General features: G+C 37.9%; 1 protein-coding gene across 7 annotated transcripts in view; it reads right to left on the reverse strand.

Moving 5' to 3' along the window:
* The window catches only part of LOC114057774 (disks large homolog 2), a 496,327-nt gene that overhangs the window by 207,389 nt on the left and 270,571 nt on the right, over positions 1–18,367 (reverse strand). For all 7 annotated transcript variants that reach the window (XM_027884448.1, XM_027884447.1, XM_027884445.1 and 4 more), the window contains one exon: positions 14,746–14,902. In XM_027884448.1, the coding sequence (XP_027740249.1) occupies positions 14,746–14,902 (157 nt within the window). The remainder of the gene's footprint in view (positions 1–14,745; positions 14,903–18,367) is intronic.

An 18,367-nucleotide genomic window follows, 5' to 3' on the forward strand; every position in this document is an offset into this window, starting at 1 on the left:
GAACGCTATTTATCTGCCTTAACTTTGCACATCAACTTAAGTATTCTCAAGCACATTAATAAGAAATGAAAAGACAGCTGAGACATGTTCTCCAGCTGTCCTGTTTGGTCATTGGAATTGGAATATAGAGTATCAACCCCTAGGTGACGGAAGCATGGTCTTCCAGCAAGACAGGGAACGTTGCAAAAACAGATATTAGGGCTGAAATGTCCTGGACATGTTTGAGGAAGACCTTCCTCAAAAGCAGGTGGCATAATCATTCTACAAAATGGCCCACACTTGACAACTGATACAGTCCACCAAAAAGTACAATAATCCTAAGAAACCAGGGCATGTCACCAAAGCACAGCCCCTGAGCAATGATCTTCTTCAGCTAAGGCAGGCCAGCTTTGTGCAAAATGAAGGCCACACATCCAGCCTGAGGCCAAGGTTCTGCCTGGTGCTGCTGTGGAAGTAGGGCAGGCTCAGCACCATGGACACTCCAGGACATATCTGTGGGGGTGGCACCCAGCAGGGGGAAATGCCAATATGGAAGAGCCTTGTTGCTGAAGAAAGTATTTAGAAATAGAAAGAAAGGGGAAATGCACAGGGGACTAGAGTCTTCACTCTCCAGTTTAGGTTCTGTTAAATTTCTGGGCTTGCTTTATTGCTTTATTGCTTTTCTCTCACTTTTCTCACTTCTTTTGATCTGTTCTGTTCCTACACTTCCTTCTGGTTAGTTAGAAGTGCTTAGTTCAGCACACAGAAGCACAGCGGTTTTCTCATCCTGAAGTCCACTGAAAACAGTATCATGTCTTATCTGCTCTTCTCCATACCCAGCACCCTTATTCTCTCTTTTCATGGGCCAGCAATTTTAGTGACCTTTTCAACTTTCCTTGTCTGGCTACCTTAGAGTTATGATTTTTGCCTCTAGTAAGCTGCTCTTTATGCTCTGATGAGCTGGATATTCTAGAGGCAAACTCTTCTCTCTCTGTGAAACAAGAACCACTGTGGGGGTACGAGCTACATCATGCCTTTTACTGTCAAGAACTTCAAGAAGGCAGCTAAGCCAAAAGAAAGAGGTGTCAAAGTATTTTTGAAGCAGAAAGAAAATTAATATTACATTATTGAAGAGGTGTCTTGCACACACTGCCATTTACAGTAGGAACCAACAATTTTTACAGCTCACCAGACCACATGAATCATTCCAAATGGTACCTGTTAAGCCTTTAACCACAGGCAAAGACTTATAGAAACTGTACAGAAATTCTTCCGAGACAAGATCTGCTTCCCATGTGATTGTAGCTTTTGTGAATGATGCCAGATTAACAAACTTTGAGACTGAAATAATTTCCCTGAAGAGTTCACTGCAGTGACAGTTTAAGAGGTATTTCCCCTCTGTTCCATCAGAAATTCTTAAAACTACCTTTAATAAATAAAACTAGTTTAAGAAATAAATGACAGCTTTTTAAAAGGACACGTAGGCTTACTGGGGCCTGAATGGACATGAAATTTATTTCATTTGGGTCACTAAATAGTTATGAGCTTGTTCAATTACCAACCTGAACTGGATGCGATCCAGCAACTACAAGGTGATCAATGGCATTTTGTCACATTACCAAATGGTGAAGTCTAGACACAGGCACATTTACTTTTTGCATATAAAACCAACTGGTATTACTAATGAAAAATATCAATAGGAGTACTGTACTAGCTAATAACTAAGGCCAATATTTATTAACTAATTTTTAAATAAATATAAATATTATTATTCATTAGCTTCATACATGAAACCCTCATCCATCAAAAACAATACTTAGTAAGAAAGCATATTCATTATTGTTAAAATGGAGGGGTCATAATTAGCTTTTAAATTAAAATCTAATTGCTGCTTTTTTATCTTCCTTTCTCCTGCATTGTCACTCAAACAACCTTACATTTCTGTCACCACCTAATTTCATGTATCTCACAACAGTGTGATTTTTTCAAGCCTGCAAATATTCCATCTCCTTTGCAGTTCCTGCTCTCTTCCTCCTCTGAATTGATAAAATACCTAACTGTCCCTCCTCTCTCCTACAGCTTTTACTTCACATGACTGTTACTTCCATTTGCTTTCCTGACTTTCTGAAATATACCTCTTCCTCCCTAATTCTTTTTTCAGCATTTGGATTTTCTTGTCTCCTGTTCTCATCCTGAGTCATTTAGACAGTCCCCTATTAGTAGCATTCATTCCATATACCTTGGTTTTCACACAGCTCTAAAAGGTATTTTTCCTTCCAGTGTATGGATATGGCTAAACCAGCATTGCTCAGTTTTGCTCATAATGCTGCAGGGTTCTTGCTTCACATTTGAATTTCAAAGGATGGTATAAGCAAAGATAATGATTGAAATTCTCTTGCTTCTGAAATGAGGTAAAGGTTTCCATTTTAACAAGTTCTTTATATCTCAAAGATGATAAGAACCTAATTTCAGCTGAAGTCAATAAGCAATGGGTATTCGGGAACTGAAATTAAAAGGTAAAACAGTTTCAGAGGCTGCTTAGAGACAGAAGGACATTGGTGATTTGTTTGAACTGGTGATTGTCAGCACTGAGTTAGAGGTGAATTCAAAATTTGAAATCCCTGCCTTGATCTCTACTTGATAGGTTTTTACATATTTCCACATCCACAGAATATGGTATTCTGGCCTGTGAGAGGTGAGATGGCCACAGCTTGTGCCATGACAAATCTATACTGAATTCATCCCAGGGACCACGAGACAATGAACGTGGCTGAAAGTACACTGAGAGCTGTGTCACCAGGTGAAGGAGCTGTAGGAAAAAGGGAAGAGGTTACGTAGCATTCAAGAAAACGAGCAAGAAAGAGAGAGACCGATTATTTTTGGAGACGCTTATAATCTCAAGACTCTTGTAGCAGAGAAACAGGTGGACTCAGAACCCTGCTGGGTGATTAGTCAAAGGACTGTTAGTCAAGGGTCTGTTAATGATAATGGGCGCTGGTCACTACATGTACAGGGAGAATTGTTTCTCCTCCTCAGAATCTGATAAGAAGTAGTGGCACCTTCTACACCAGGTATTGAGGCTCTGGAACTAGAAAGCAAGACTGGGGTAGTGGGGCCTCCTAAAACCACACCACCTGTACCCCACATCCAGACCTCCTGTGTGAACCAGGAGACTCCCTTCTGAGGTGAACGGAGAGCCCAATATGTGGACAGGACACAACTCACAAGGAAGCCTGCTGTCTCCCAGGGGCTCAGGTAACGGACATTACTGGAAAACTCTCCAGTGTAGTAAGGCCTTCTGATTACTATCCGCTATTTGCTGTTCAAACTGGCAGTGACGACAAAACAAAGGGAAGTCCAAGGGCAATCAAAAGAGACTTCAGGGCCCTGGGATGATTCATAGAGGCATCAGGAGCACAGGTAGTGATTTCCTTGATCCTTTTGGTACTAAGGAATAATACTGAATAGGTAGATCCATCGGGCCAATGTGTGGCTCTGAGGTTGGTGTAATCCAAAACATGTTGGGATTTTGACAATGGGATGATCTACTCAATATGTGGTCTACTGACATCTGATGCACTGATCTCAGAGGGGAAAAAGAGCTCTAGCATAGGTGCTAGTGGGGCTTGTTGACAGCCTTAAACTAGATTGGAAGGGGGAAAAGCACAAAGCCGGGCTCACTAGGGATGAGCAATGGGATGGTGTGCCAAAACTTGAGAAAACAAGAACTAATGGGATACCTCAATCTGCCTCACTAGGTGTTGGCTACAATGTACCACACTTGAAGTGTTTCTACACTAAGCACGAAGCACAAGGAACAAACAAGAGGAGTTTGGAGCTTTGGCTCAGTCCCAGAGGCTTGACATCACTGGCAAAAGGGAAACCTGGTGGGATGAAACCTGTGACTGAAATGCCCTGTTGTATGGTTACAGGCTCTTCAGGAGGGATAGGCAGGGAAGAAGAGGCAGAGGGGTGACACTGTGTGTAACAGAAGGGTTAGAATACGTGGAGCTCACAGCTGGCAATGGCACAGTTGAGAGTGTCTGGGTAAGAATCAAGGGGCAAACAAATAATGCAGATGTCATCAGGAGAGTCTGCCACAGACCTCGAGCCAAGACAATGATGCCAACAAATTATTCTTTGAGGAACTAAAGGACTTCCAAGTCAAGTGTCCTTGTTCTTATGGGGAACTTCAGCTTGTCAGAAATTTTGGAGCATCACTCAACTGGTACAATCCGAACCAGAAGACTCCTAAAAAGCCTGGATGACAACTTTATGGAACAGGTCATAAGGGAGCTGACTTGGAAAGATGCCCTCCTTGATCTGCTGCTTGTCAACAGAGTGGATCTCATGATGGAAGTGGAGATTGGTGGCTGCCTTGGCCACAGTGACCACGAAGCAGTAAGTTTAAAATCTCTGTTGACAGGAGGAAAAGTGCCAGCAAAACCTCAACTCTGGATGGTAAGGTAAGGATTATATGACATAGAAACTTTGAATAGACATTGCTCTGCACTCTCAAAGAAGCCATGCTTTTTATAACCAGTGGAAAGGGAATAGCTTTTTTATTTTTTAAGTAATTTTACTTTTGTTATTGTTCTGGTGGCTTGCTTGTTCAGATACAGGACATATCTATCTCATATTTTTTCCAAAGGATCTCAAAATTATCCTCCAACAGACTATTGCAGATATCCCTCCAATATCCTCTTAAATGGATGGCCAATTTCTTTTACTTTGCAGCTCATGTCATATGATAATTTTTTTAATCACTCAGAAACCCAAAACTGACTGGGCAGTAGATCAGAATGATTCCTGGAGTCTAGTTTATTTGAGTACAAGGCAAAAGTCCAGCCTGGGGCAAATCTCTGAATGAATAAAGCTCAGGGATTGTAGCCATTTTGTCCAACAGTAGCAGTTTGGCTTTCAATTTTTTATTTTGAGGCTGGCAGTAAGGCAACACTGAGGGGTGTAAAGCTCATTCAAAATCTTCCGTATATCAGATGTGACATAATTCTGTTTGACAGCCTTAAACCAAAATTTGCCAAGTCAGAACGTTTAAACTCAGTGTAAATTTCTCCTTAAACTATAAGAAGCTGAAGAGCAAGCAATCTGGCATCAGATCATTTCTACTCACTAAGGCAATTGTAAAATGAATGTTTTAGAGACAACTGATGACCTCATCACAGCAAAAATACACATCCTCTAGTCTAGGCTAAGTTACTAGCCTTCTATGGCACAGAACTGATAGGTCTTATTGGGCAAAAAAGACATCATATTCATGAGAACTGCTAGTATAATTTATTAACTTCTGATTGCCTGTTAATTTAGGAACCCGTGACTGAATCAAGACAATTGTAATTTATGTTGTGGATTCCAGAAAAATAGGGGTGAGAGTGGTGGGGAGAGAGAAACCCATCTGGAAGACAAATTTCTAGATTAATGAGACAAAAGGAAGCTCTACTCACCAATGCATACAGAATTCCAGAACATGCAGTGGTAATTTTTTTTCCCTAGAAGGTCCATTAAGCTTGTATTTTTGAAAGTAACGTATTTGATTTTGAAGTTATAAAGTGGCAAGTCTATGAGCTTCTATGGCAATGCAACCCAGTTGCCCTGATTACGAAATAAGTGCATCATGTTTGAAGGCTGAATACATCTAAGTTCCACTTCCAGCCATCAGATCATGTATATTTACCAATAATGCTGAAAAACTGTTTGCTACCAGCTCTATTCTCCAAGGGTGAGTATTTCCAGATGGCAATGTTAACATGGACACAGTTCATTAAAATTAATTTTTACTATCAAGGAGGATGCTAGGGCTTTCCTGAAGTGAGTTCTAAACTTCAAGGCTTCATGGGAAAAGAGACTTTGTTTTGGTTTCAAAGAGCCATTTCTTTAAATATATAAAAGAAAAGGCTTTCAAAAGCATAAATTTGTGTGTCTATCCAGCTTCTCTTCACTGGGTGTCCAGTGGCTTTCTGTACCTCTAAATATCTCCTCTCATACAGGGATGCTTCATAAGTGATTCAGCTTTGTGAAATGTTTTTTGTTCATCATGTACGGAACATATGTCCGCATGTATTCTAAGAAATGAAGATAAGCTTTTCTCTAAAGGCAGAGCACTGTGCACCCAGATGATCCCATATAAACATAAACAGGTTGAGGTTTCTTGGAAACCTATAGCCATTTCAAACATCCTCAAATCTGAGAATTCCCAATGTTGCCAGCAATGTCTGAACTTGTATTAACCAGGTGGTGTGCCCCAGATATTCCCATTAAATCCTGCCATTACAACATCTTTGCTTTTATCTAGTTTTCTCTGTGTTTTTTGGGGGGTTGTATGAAAATGTTGATAGGCAGCTTAAAGGGGCAGAAAGTTTGTGATAAAATGACATTTATGGCTTCTTCTCCAGCCCTGTGCCTGCTGTTCTTTCAGAAGGGGAATTATATTTTACAATCTATTTTTGCAAAATTCATTGGGATTATAACTTCTCCTTCTGTTTTCTAAGTATTTGCAAATAGATTGATTATTTCTCCCAGAGTTTTCCCTGAAAATTGGGCAAGATACTCTCAAATATTCCATCAGGACTCAAATAAAATTATGAATGGTATTCATTCCTTAAGTATACAAGGACTATTTTCAATAGCTAATTTGTTTAAGTTCTAATTTGGGTTTGCCTTAGTCCACTTTAAAGACTTTTCTCTGTTTCTTCATAACTGTCCTAACTGGATGATAGAATCCATCTTTTTTTTAAAGAGGAAACAACAAAAAATATGCATTAATGCACTGAAGATTTGAACTCTCATGGTCACACTTTTAAACAGCCTTTCTTCCAACTCTGGGAAACTAATTTATTGCTTGGTTTTCTATTTTCATCAAATATTTTCTTCCTACCTTTTCTAATTCTTGGAAGTTACCGTCCCCTTTACATCTTGCCCTTCTGAATTTTTCCCAAATTTTACCTAACATACATTTTTAGGACCTGGGTTGTTACAGCCACAGTGATTAAATTAGCTTTAAGTTTTTCAATTACTTTTTCATTTTTTGATTACTTGAGTTTCACCACTGTGAATGCAGAGTAAACTGTTTTTGAAGTTCATGTTACTTCCTCATTTCCTTTCAGCACAAAAGCATAAACTTTGCCACTACATTCTATTGTCACTCAAAAGACAATTGCTTTTCATTGTTTCAGTCTCCCATTTTTAGGCTGTTCTTCCTTACTGCTAAGAATAAAAGTTGAAATTATCTGACCTACGCTTCTTTTTCCATACTCTCCACCAAAAAGATTCATGAATGTTTGGTCAGTTTGGACAGGATCTATTTCAATAATGGCAATCATGCCAAATTCTCTATAATCAGTGAAAAGAAATATAAATATAAATTTTTACCACAAAATGGTCACCTGACCCATGTAAAATGTCTACTTTAGGGCAAGGTAAGTTATACTCAGAAGTGGCTACGTCTTTCTGTTAGCTACGGAGGAGGACTAAAGGGCTCTGTGCTTCGCAGCATGAGCAAAGTCTGAATTTAGATTAATCCACTATGTGCTTAATCTAGCTGTCCTTTTGGTTGGTGTCATCTCATTAACATATGATGACACCTGTGCTCTCAGCTCATTTTCTTTCTAGAGATTTTCTTCTTATACCCGTCCTATATATCAACTACCATTCAGTATTGATCCTTTCAATATGTTTAGCAACAAGTTCTTGCTTAATTTTCAAACAAATTCTACTTCTTTAAAATTAGAGTCCAGGCATTGATCTACCCCTTTAAATCACTGCACTGATTATATTTTAACATTCTCAATATATACCATACAGTGCTCTATACATTACTACAAAGCTCGTTAACATAGTAACCATACTGACTAAAAACATTACCCGAGTCTTTATGGGCAATTACAGCTGAAGGCCACAGAATTTGTCAGTCTGTCCTACACCAGAGGACAGAGTCATACAGCACTCACATCACTACAGGAAAGTAAGCATCCTAAGGATCTACTCAGCATCCCTGCAAATAATATTGCAAAGGGAGTATCTGTTACAATCCTAACACCATTACACAAGGGTGTCAAACTGATGCTCCATGGAAAAAAGATTCCAGGTCCTATAGAAATGTTTCAAACATTTTCCAAGCCAGCTGCATTTCAGAAAAAAGAAAATCTGAGAAGGAAAACTAAATGGTATTTGCTATTTTTTTTTAGTTTTATAACTAGGTAACTATATGGACTCTTTGCCCTATGTAATTTAACTGTTTTTAACATGAACAAAAAAACATTTTAAATTAGGAAGCTGAAAGCGTCTTTGCACCAAAGTAAGGGAAGGTCAAATATAACTGCAGCAAATATAAAGCATAAATATTTGCTATAAATAAGCACAGAACCCTTACACTCTATCTTGCCCTATACAGACACATTTTGAAGTAGAAATTCAATAATGTTCTGTTTTTTCAAATGCATATTGTATTTTCGCTACTGGTGTGAGTGAGAGGGTGGGTAGGAGCTGTGTGGAAGGAACTAAGTAAAAAGAAGTATTTAAACTGTTCATAAGGGATAGCAAATATGTCACAAAAAATGACAGCAGGACGATGCACAGACGCAAGTCGAAATCTGATCAGTATAAGAGAACACCTTCCCTCTACAAGAGAGAACCTTGTACAAAAGATCAGAGACAATTAGTTTACACATGCAAAGTCAGCAGCAAAATTCAGATTTACAATTTCACACAAATAATTAGTGCACATTGCTCCTCGAATTCCTATGCCAAAATTTGTTTTCAAACAGTTTTATAATTTTCACTGAAGGGAGATGCTCAGCTACTGGTGAGCATATATAATGTCATGTATAATGGCCAGTCTCTTCGCGAACGAAGAACCGGGGAAGGTCTTTACACCTTCCAGCCTGCACATTGGATTTTTTAGGTGAGACACAGTGTGCGCGGAACTGAGCCCACCCTTTAATCCTGAGGTTCATCTGCCGGGGCCAAGCACGCTTGGACGGTGGCAGCGAGGTCCTCAGGACGTAGATGGATTGCCTTATGGGCTAACGAGCTCCATCTGCCCGGGGAGAAAACCCCACAGAGTATCTCCTCTAGCCCTTTCCCAATCCATAGTTGTTTCACTCTCAGAAAGTTGCAAGGAAAAAAAAAATATATATATAAATGCATCCTGATATTAAACTTGATCAACAGGAATATCACACAGAATGGCTTGTTTTCATCTGTTCATTCATCTATTTCAGGTTAGATGAGAGGGAAAATTGAAGTATTAAGAGAGTACTATGCGTCTCTTTGCAGTGCAGCCTGTTCTCTTTCCACTTTTTCCTGTTGCTGTTCAGCAATTAACCTTCAGGAAGCTTATTTTATTCCCTTAAGATAAACTGTGGATGCATTGCTTGGGAGCAGTTATCTTGTTCCAGAGCAAGCAGTGCACGTTTTCTCTTGATTCTACTTTCAGGTTACAAGTCACGCTGCATCCAGCCACTGTGAACCACAAGGCATAAACATTTCTACAGGAGAATGAAATAAAACTGATGCTGCTTTTATGATCCTCAATTTTATTTTACTTTTATTTGTGATTAAGCAAGCACAATGTTAGATGAAAAAGCAAAGATATATTAAAAGGGCATACACACTTGAAATGTGAGATTCAGTTTAAGATACCTAAATATAGATATGAATTCATGTGGTATATCAGCTTAAAGTCAATACAGATAACAAAGCTTCCAGAGCAATTCAACTTGCTCTACACAGCTCACAGTTGGCCAGCTGAACTGTTCCCTAGCCTACACTGACTTTAATGGCAAGCAGACACCCAGCAAACATGTACATGTTTAAATTTAAGTATCTTAGTCTGAGGTTTAATCTTGTCCAAAGACCTAAAATTCAGTAATTTCAAAAGTTAAGATTCAAGTGCTAATACTCACTGTTAACTCCTTAAGGCTATTAATTCCCCTCAGTTAGCTCATTTGTATACAATTTCACCTTGATGCAGCCTTGTAGAAAATTATAAAACTGTTTGAAAAGAAATTTTGGCGTAGGAATTCGAGGAGAAATATGCACTAATTATTTGTGTGAGATTGTAAATCTGAATTTTGCTGCTGAATTTGCACGCGTAAACTAATTCTCTGTGCTTCAGGTCCTATACCTATCGAAAGAGTTGCTCACTTGGCACTGAAGGTGCTTTGAAAGATTCAAGTTAAGACACCTAAAAGAAGGAGTTATGTTTTATTATGATTTTGATTTGAGATTGTGAGGCAAAAAATGAAGTGGCAATTTTTCTTTGAGAAGGACCATATTGCTTCTCCTGCCTCCCCAGGAATTTCCCCTAAAAATTGCAGTGTATTCACTATGTACCTCTTTCCTAAAATTATAACATTAGTACTGCTTTCTCTCAGAGCGTATGCACAATTATGGACATTTTATGCATATGGCTCATGGAAATAATTTGTTCTCATGCAGGTGACTTTAACTAACCAACACTGGATTCCCATTGCTGTTTTAATAGGCAATATATTCCTTAGCATTGGAAGTGGAACTTAAATATGCAAGAAAGGCATCAGAGAACATTACATTTTATTTTTATTGAAGACTGCATTTTCCTAACAGATGGAGAACTCAGGGTTAGATCTGAGTTCAGGCAGCCTCTAAGTCTAGACTTGGCTCAGACTTCTAAAATGATTTTATACAAATCATTTAACATGCTGGCACCTCGTTTCCACTGCTCTAAATTGAAATAAATTCTTCCATTGATATTATAAACTGTTTCCTTTGGATTAAAAGTAATAAATCAAGCATTGATGTCAATCAGAATTCAAAATGCCCCTTGATAATAGTTACAATATACTTAATAGAGGAAATAGTGTAGGGAGTGATATATTCTGTTATTAGTGTACATTGATGATGCATGTATTACTACATTTTGAAGACATTCAGAAATGAGAAGAAAAATGTTTAGTTTGGTGGCAATTCAAAAGAGCATACTGAATTATAGCAAAAAACCATAGCATTTAAAAAAAATCTTACATTTTGGGGGGGGAAAACTGTCTTCTTATGAATGTAACATTACAATTCATTTTTGTGCTATTTGAATCCTTTTAACTATTTGACACAGAACATTTTCCATTATTCTTCAATTGACCTTCGAGGTTCTGATAGGATTCATTTTGTCTCTCTGCACAGACGCATTAAGAATATCAGTCTGCTTTCTGAGATAAGTTTCAAACATTTCCAATCAATTAACTGAAAATGGAAAAAAAATCCAGTTGTTGCTGCTTTTCCTAAGGTTCTAGCCAGTTTCCAGAGGCAGACCGCTATTATTACTGATCCTGGGCTGCCGCCTGGTGGTATCTGGGAAAAACAAATTCAAGTTTCACTCGTCCATGGGGCCAGGGCTGCTCCCAGTGCCCCTGGCGGGCTGAAGGCTTGGACCCTCCCCGTCACATCCCAGCAGTCAGGCAGAAGTTGAGACATAAGTTATGGGATTGTCCAAGCCTTTTGGGCTACGTATATTGTGGGACTGTATATATCCAGTGTATCACTCAAAGGTAATGCATATAAAGGCAGATCTTTGCTGGGTCTCACCAGTATTTGCAGTCTATTTTAGGTATTTTTATATATATGTTCCCAGAGGTGAGCATAGACAGCTCTCAACCAGTCAACACTTTTCCATAATTACAGCACAGGCATGAATTAGGAAAGTGCTGTGATCCTCACTGTTCACCTGGGAAACTTAGAAAAATGAAGCACCTTGCCTAAGGTCACAGAGAAGGACACTGGCTAAATTAGAGGATTAAACAGAATCATAGAACTGTTTGGGTTAGAAGGATCCTTTAAAAGTCATCTAGTTCAACTCCCTTGCAATGGGCAGGGACAAAAAAAGCAATGAAGGAAGTAGCATTCTGAAAGAGAATAAAGATTAGAGGGGTTGGCCAGAAAGCAGATCATAGCAGGTTTTAACAATATATAAAATATCACAATACAACTCCTGTGGTTTCATTATAATTCTGCAATACCAATTTTATGAGAAATTAAATCCAGATCTCTAAAGTTAAAATCACTTACTATGCTTCCTATCTGTAATAAATTTAACCAAGCTTCAGTTAATTGGAAATAGCAGCTGTAAGGATACCATTTGTTCTTGTAAATCAGATTTGTCATGCTTTGAGAAACGAATGGGAAAACTATTTCTGTGGGGAAATAAATGTTTCTGAGGGATGAGACGAGAAGGAACAAACAGAGAGAAACAGACCTTTTCTGTGCTGCCCTTATGAAATTAAGGTGTCTGGGACCCTTCACTAGACAATGGTATAAGATTAATGAGCTATAAATGGAGTCTGTTCATGAAACAGGTTTTGGTTAAATATAGAAAAATGGATCCATAATAGTTATTTGTGACTAAATAAGGGGCCTGACTGGGGGAGTGCCTGGGGATATGTACGCAGTCTAATTTGTAATAGTTTCCATCCCTCTCTGCTCAATCAACAAATAAACAAGTCTTGCATGACAAGTAAATAATGATGCAACACTGGTAATATTAATTAGAACTTATGGAAAACATCACTATGAGACAGACAAAAAATCAGAGTTTAAAATTTCAACTGCTGATGTATTCTACAGTGTTAAATATATCTTGCTTAAAAATAAAGGAAAATGGACTTTTAAATTTGAACTTCTTTGAAGTTCATTTGAATACAATGTACTGTAAAAGGCTTTGATCTCATAGTGTTCTGTCAGTCAGTCCTATTTTGCTGCATCTAACCAAAGAAAAATAGAGTGTGTATTTGTCCTAAAGAAATTTCTATTTTTATTCTTTGAGTTTCTTGTCTGTGCTCTTCTTGGCACAGGTCTTCGACTTCCTTATCTCTTCATATTGATAACTTTATAAGTGTCTATTTTGGTCTTCTTGCAGCTTCCTAAAAACTTTCTACTTGAAGAACTCTTTAAGGCACTGTTGGGAGGACAGGGTTAAAAGTGAAAGAATAGCAAGGAGGATGGTGGATTGGTTCAAGTGACTTTGCAGTTGGGAATGCCAAGGCCTGGAGAATAACAGTGTGGGAAACCTCATATATTACGCCTACTGCTGTTTATCCTCTGTCTGTTTTGAGAAGTAGAATTTCCATGCAGAGATAACATAAGTGTTTAGAGAGACTTGGACCCACTCTCATGGACATGCTTGAGCTCCCTGTTTAGGGAGAAAGAAGATTAAAGTCCAGAGATCATAAAAAAGCACAGGGGAGATCACAGCATGGTTCTAAACTACAAGTGTACAGGTCCTTGATAAATTAGTGCAAACAGCAGGCCCACTGCCCACAATGATGGACAGAGCCTAACAGTGCTTATGTGTTCCTGCTTATGTGTCTCCACCGGGGTGTTGCTTCAGGACCCTCCAGTTAGCGAGGTAATGAAATAAATGTCCTCTTTGCATTTCAGCCATGGTTTTGTGCTTGCTCCAGCTGCCTGCCTGTGTCAACTCACACAGGCACCTAAACACCTTTTACTTGAACTTTATCGTAGTTTCTTTTAGCAGCTCTAAGGAACAGGTCTAGATATAACACACTGTTCCAATCATCAGGTCATGTTATTGCATCTCTTTAGTGATAACTTACCGGATTCTCTTTGTATTGCAAAACAGTTCCAGCCATCTTTTTACACCAAAACTTGGTGGTGTAATTTCACTTGGAAGGTAATTTCACTTTTCATAGAATAGGCCCAGTCACTCCTTAGCAATATAGGAAAACCATATCCAGCTTTCTTATGAATTTAAACATTGATCAGGAAAGTGCTGCATAACCACATCCACTCTTAACTATAACCAAAGTGCAGACAAGTATGCAGGATTCACAGGGAGAGGAAGCATGACACTGGGAGGCAGTGTGACACTGCAGCCTAGTGGGTCCATCACTCGTGAGATAAATAATTCCCATGTTTCAGCTCTTTGCGTTAAGGTTATTGATGTGCTTTGCATGAAACAGTCACAACTGTATAGATTTGGGATAGTTTATTTTTCTGTAAGGCAGCACAATGCGAATGGATATCTAACTACATTTTCAAGGCTTTCATTGTCATGCAAAATCCTTTACATTCATATTGTTTCAGTCATATGTTCAATTACTTGACAGGGCCTGAAACATAAATGTTCTGGTTTTTAAATGCTTGGCATCAATATATACATGAAAGAAAATCTTAAAGGATGTTGTTGAGACTAAGTATGCAAAATATAACCTCAGGCTACAAAGCCTTTTATCCTCTAAAATTTGAAAAAGAATTTCAGAGGGATCATCAGATTCATTAGAGGAAAAGAGACAATTAACATAACCTAATTAATCTCCTTCTTATATTGAGCTGCCTGTTGAGCAGTTTAGTGCACACTAGATGGCAGCCCCAGCACAGATGATTTCGATGTACTGTTTGTTCTCCTCCAAGAAAATCTGAAATTGAGAAATATCTTTGGACTCAGTAATGTGTTTTGGGAAAAGTGGAACTGGATGGTGGGCCAAACTGGTTGATGCTTAGGTCTGCACTGTGCTTAGGTTCTCTCTGCAGAGTCATCATATTGTAGATAGCATTAAGCAGTGAAAAGTCTCATTTTGAGTTAATTTCAAGTAACCATTGAAAAATGCTATAACAACCAAGAAAAAAATGACCAAAATATTCAGGAATAAATTTTTTTAAGCTTGGCTTTCAAAAAATGGGAACGAAATAGACTTCTTTGTGTGTCCCTTGCAGTATAGAAAAAAAATTTGGTCAGGAAAGCCCAACAGAAATACTTACAGATAAAATTTGATCTCCTCGCTGCAGTTCTCCACTGAGATCTGCAGGCCCACCTGCTAGGATGAAAGACACGAAAATGCCTTCCCCATCTTCACCTCCCACAATGTTGAAACCAAGTCCTGTGGAGCCCTTGTGCAGGATGATTTTTCGAGGCTCTCTGTTTAGAAACAAAATGATAATGTTTATCCATTTAAACCTCTTACTGTGTATGTATTTTTCATAGCATCTTAAACATAATATATTTTGCTTAAGACACAGTGGCCTGTTAATGCCTAAAGAAACCATTTAACAAATTATATAAATATGTTAACTGGTGAACAGATGAGGTAGGAATCAACCAGCATTATTTTATTTTTTTTCCTCATGGTTGAATCCAAACAGCTCTGTTAATTCCATCCCATTGCAGTCATCTTCACTATTTTAAGTGACAGATTTATTAAAAAAAAAAATAAAACAGTGAATATATTTAATAATCTAATTTATAGCAATACTATATATAGAATGAGAATTAGTCTTCATATGATACCTTCTTATTTTAGTTCTAGTTTTGCTTTTTAAACAAATGAACAAAGAAAAAACTTAAAATTCCAGGCAAAGCAGTGGCAGCTGTGTTTGATCCTGACAGATTTAGAGCAAATAACAGTTATATGATCAAGCTAATACAGCAGAATCTCATTAAAAACTCTGTTTTGACATTCTCAGGAGCTTACAATTGTAAAGTGCATTGTAGCTTTATCACTGAACCAGCCCAAGGGATACCTGATATTGCCGTACTTGTTGAAAATGTTATTAATTATGATAGAAATCAATAAATAATAACAGGTACATCTCATACAGCACTTTTCTTTTGTAAATTGAAAATATGCCCCAATGGATGTAAACATAACGTGCATTTTACTGATGGGAAAACTTATGTCCAGAAAGAAATAACTTCCCTAAGCAATCATCCTTGAGAAAGAGTCCCAAGTATTCCTATTCTCAAACTTTACATATGAGGCCTCAGATCTGGCTTTCCCTTGGAAACATAAGCACACACACTCCTATATGCACACACCTGCTACATTTGTTGGTACTTACTCTGTTTCAAATCTCTAACAATTTAAGTTTTAGAAAAAGTGTAAATGCTGTTATATTAATACGTGTAAATTTTAAGCCCAGCCCTGCAAGTGCTCCCAAAAACATACATGTTGTCTGTGACTCCTCCCAGAGAAATAGGGTGTTCTGCTCATTCTTTATTTTTTCAAATTCTCTACTTTTACAAATAAAAGTTACCAGCAACACAAATACACACCATACACAGCAAAATTTTCCAGAATGCTTTTTGTATAAAAGATTCAATATTTCCTTCATACTATATGGCTGTCCTACATCACACAAATGGCTTTTTCATTTCCATTTTAATTTTAAAGAAAAAAAAAAAAAGAGAGAAGAGATTAATCAAGGGATGCTTTATTTGCTGCGAATTAAATCTTATGGTTGTACATATGTAGACTTTATCCTGACATGGAGAGTTTATCCTAACACAATACTTCTGAAATCAGTAGGCATTTGTTCATCTTTGCCCAGTGCTAATGTTCAAATTGTATCCCCATATCATGATCTTGATATAATATCTCAACTTTCCAGAACGTTAATCTGAAGCTGAATATTTTTGAAAGAAAAAGCTAAAGCAAGGTATTAATCCTACCCTCTTTTTTTAACAGTGTGAAGTCAGAATACAAACTTTTTAAAATACAGCTGTGAGAAAAAGATATATTGTTTTGAGTTCGTGTATTCTTGAAGTAATTTTAACAATCAGAAAATAAAGTCAGAGTTTCTTTTCTTTTGGATAATGGCTGTTGATTTGCCTTGTAGCAACTCCTTTAATACCTTCTTAGATATGTGCAGAGTAGACATAATGTAATCCAGATCTAGGAAGTCTAAACAGGTCTTTAATTAGAAGTGTGCCCTGGGGGTTGGAGCTGAACTGGGACAGTAAGCTGAAAGCATGGTTTCTCTTCCCTGCTTAGCCCATGTGTTGCTGAGTGATCTCAGCAAGTCATTTGTTCTTCCAGTTTCACTTTCCTCATCTACAAAATGATACGGTAACACTTGTCATCTTTGTGTCCTACACATCAGAAATACTTTGCAAGAGCTGAGCTAGTGCCATTTATTATTTACCTGAATATGGAGGAAAAAGAGGCAGCAAAGTCTAACCAACCTATTTGCATGCTCTGCTGGTGAGAAATCAGAAGAGATCTTGTTCAAAATGAAACTATTTTCACATGTGACAGGCAGCCTGGATCAAATAGTTGAAAGCCAGCGCTATGGGCAAAACTAGGTCAATTCAACTGGGTATCTACGGAATAGTAAGCTGTGCAACTCAACAAAATGTTGGCCCAGTTATTAATCCTTGTCTCTGATCAAGTCAGCAGATTTATGCCTAAAATGCTGCCAGTGCTGTTTTATAATTTTGGCCTTTTGACAGCAAAATTCACATTCTGCTCTTGGATGATTATGTTCAGAGGAAGTTCAGACAATAACAGGGAAATGTCAGAAGCTGTGATTAGAATGCAATGAGTTTCAGCTCCTACTCTTTTGCCTAATCAGGTCATTTTGGCCATTACTCAAATCTTGGCTGTATAGAGGCTGACCATCCGTAACATTTCTTTATATTTCTTAAATATCTGAGTATCCAGTAGGATCTGAAAGGTGAACTCAAGATCACACAAGTGTTGTTGTCATCATTACAAAAATAACCTTTAGCCATGACTGTACCGCAAAAACTATAGGAAGTAGAAGGTATATGACAATTAATCTTAGTATAATATATAAGTTTTTTAAAATATGTAATTGTTCCCACTTGCACAGTGTACTCAGTATGAAAATGGAAAAAAAAGTACTTATGATGATAACAAAAAAGTACACAAATTGATATAAAACTCATGAAGTTAAATTAGGAAAATCATTTCTTTAGCAAACAAACTTCAATGCCAGCCACCATCCAGGATATGGTTTGAGTAAAGCAGAAATTAGTTATCTGCCAGTGCTTTAGCAACACTCAGTGTAAAGACTAGCTTTGGTAAAGCTGAAGATGAAAAGTTACAAATTTTATTGCCTGATATAAAAGTTTACAGTCCACTCTAAATATGATGTTTAAGGAGATTTAAGAACAAGTTCTCCAATTTTTCTTGAATATGTGGGGAGCAACATTAGGAAAAACTCCTTGGCCTTTATTAAAAATCTTTATTAATGTAGGTTTTACACACATGAGACAAAATGCAGATAAATGCTGTAAAGGGGGTAAGGAATAAAACACTTAAAGATGACACGGGGATGGGAGAGTAAGAAGTGACAGAAAAGTTACTCAAATGTGAACCATGTTTTCCTGCAGTAAATGCACTCAGTAAGAAGGTGTATTTGTCTGCAGAAAACAGCAGTTAAGGCCAAGGTAATTTCAGGGCAACTTATTTTAAAATGAGGGTGGCTGAGCACTGGGACAGGCTCTCCAGGAAGTGCTCACAGCACCAAGTCTGCCAAAGTTCAAGTGTTTGGACAACACTTTCAGGCACACGGTTTGATCCGTGGGATTGTCCTGCGTGGGGCCAGGAGTTTTACTTCAATGATCTTTGTTGGTCCCTTG

The sequence above is a fragment of the Empidonax traillii genome, unplaced genomic scaffold (assembly GCF_003031625.1).
Source record: "Empidonax traillii isolate 1590-97213 ecotype Southwest subspecies unplaced genomic scaffold, ASM303162v1 scaffold146:size911690, whole genome shotgun sequence".
NCBI lineage: Eukaryota > Metazoa > Chordata > Aves > Passeriformes > Tyrannidae > Empidonax > Empidonax traillii.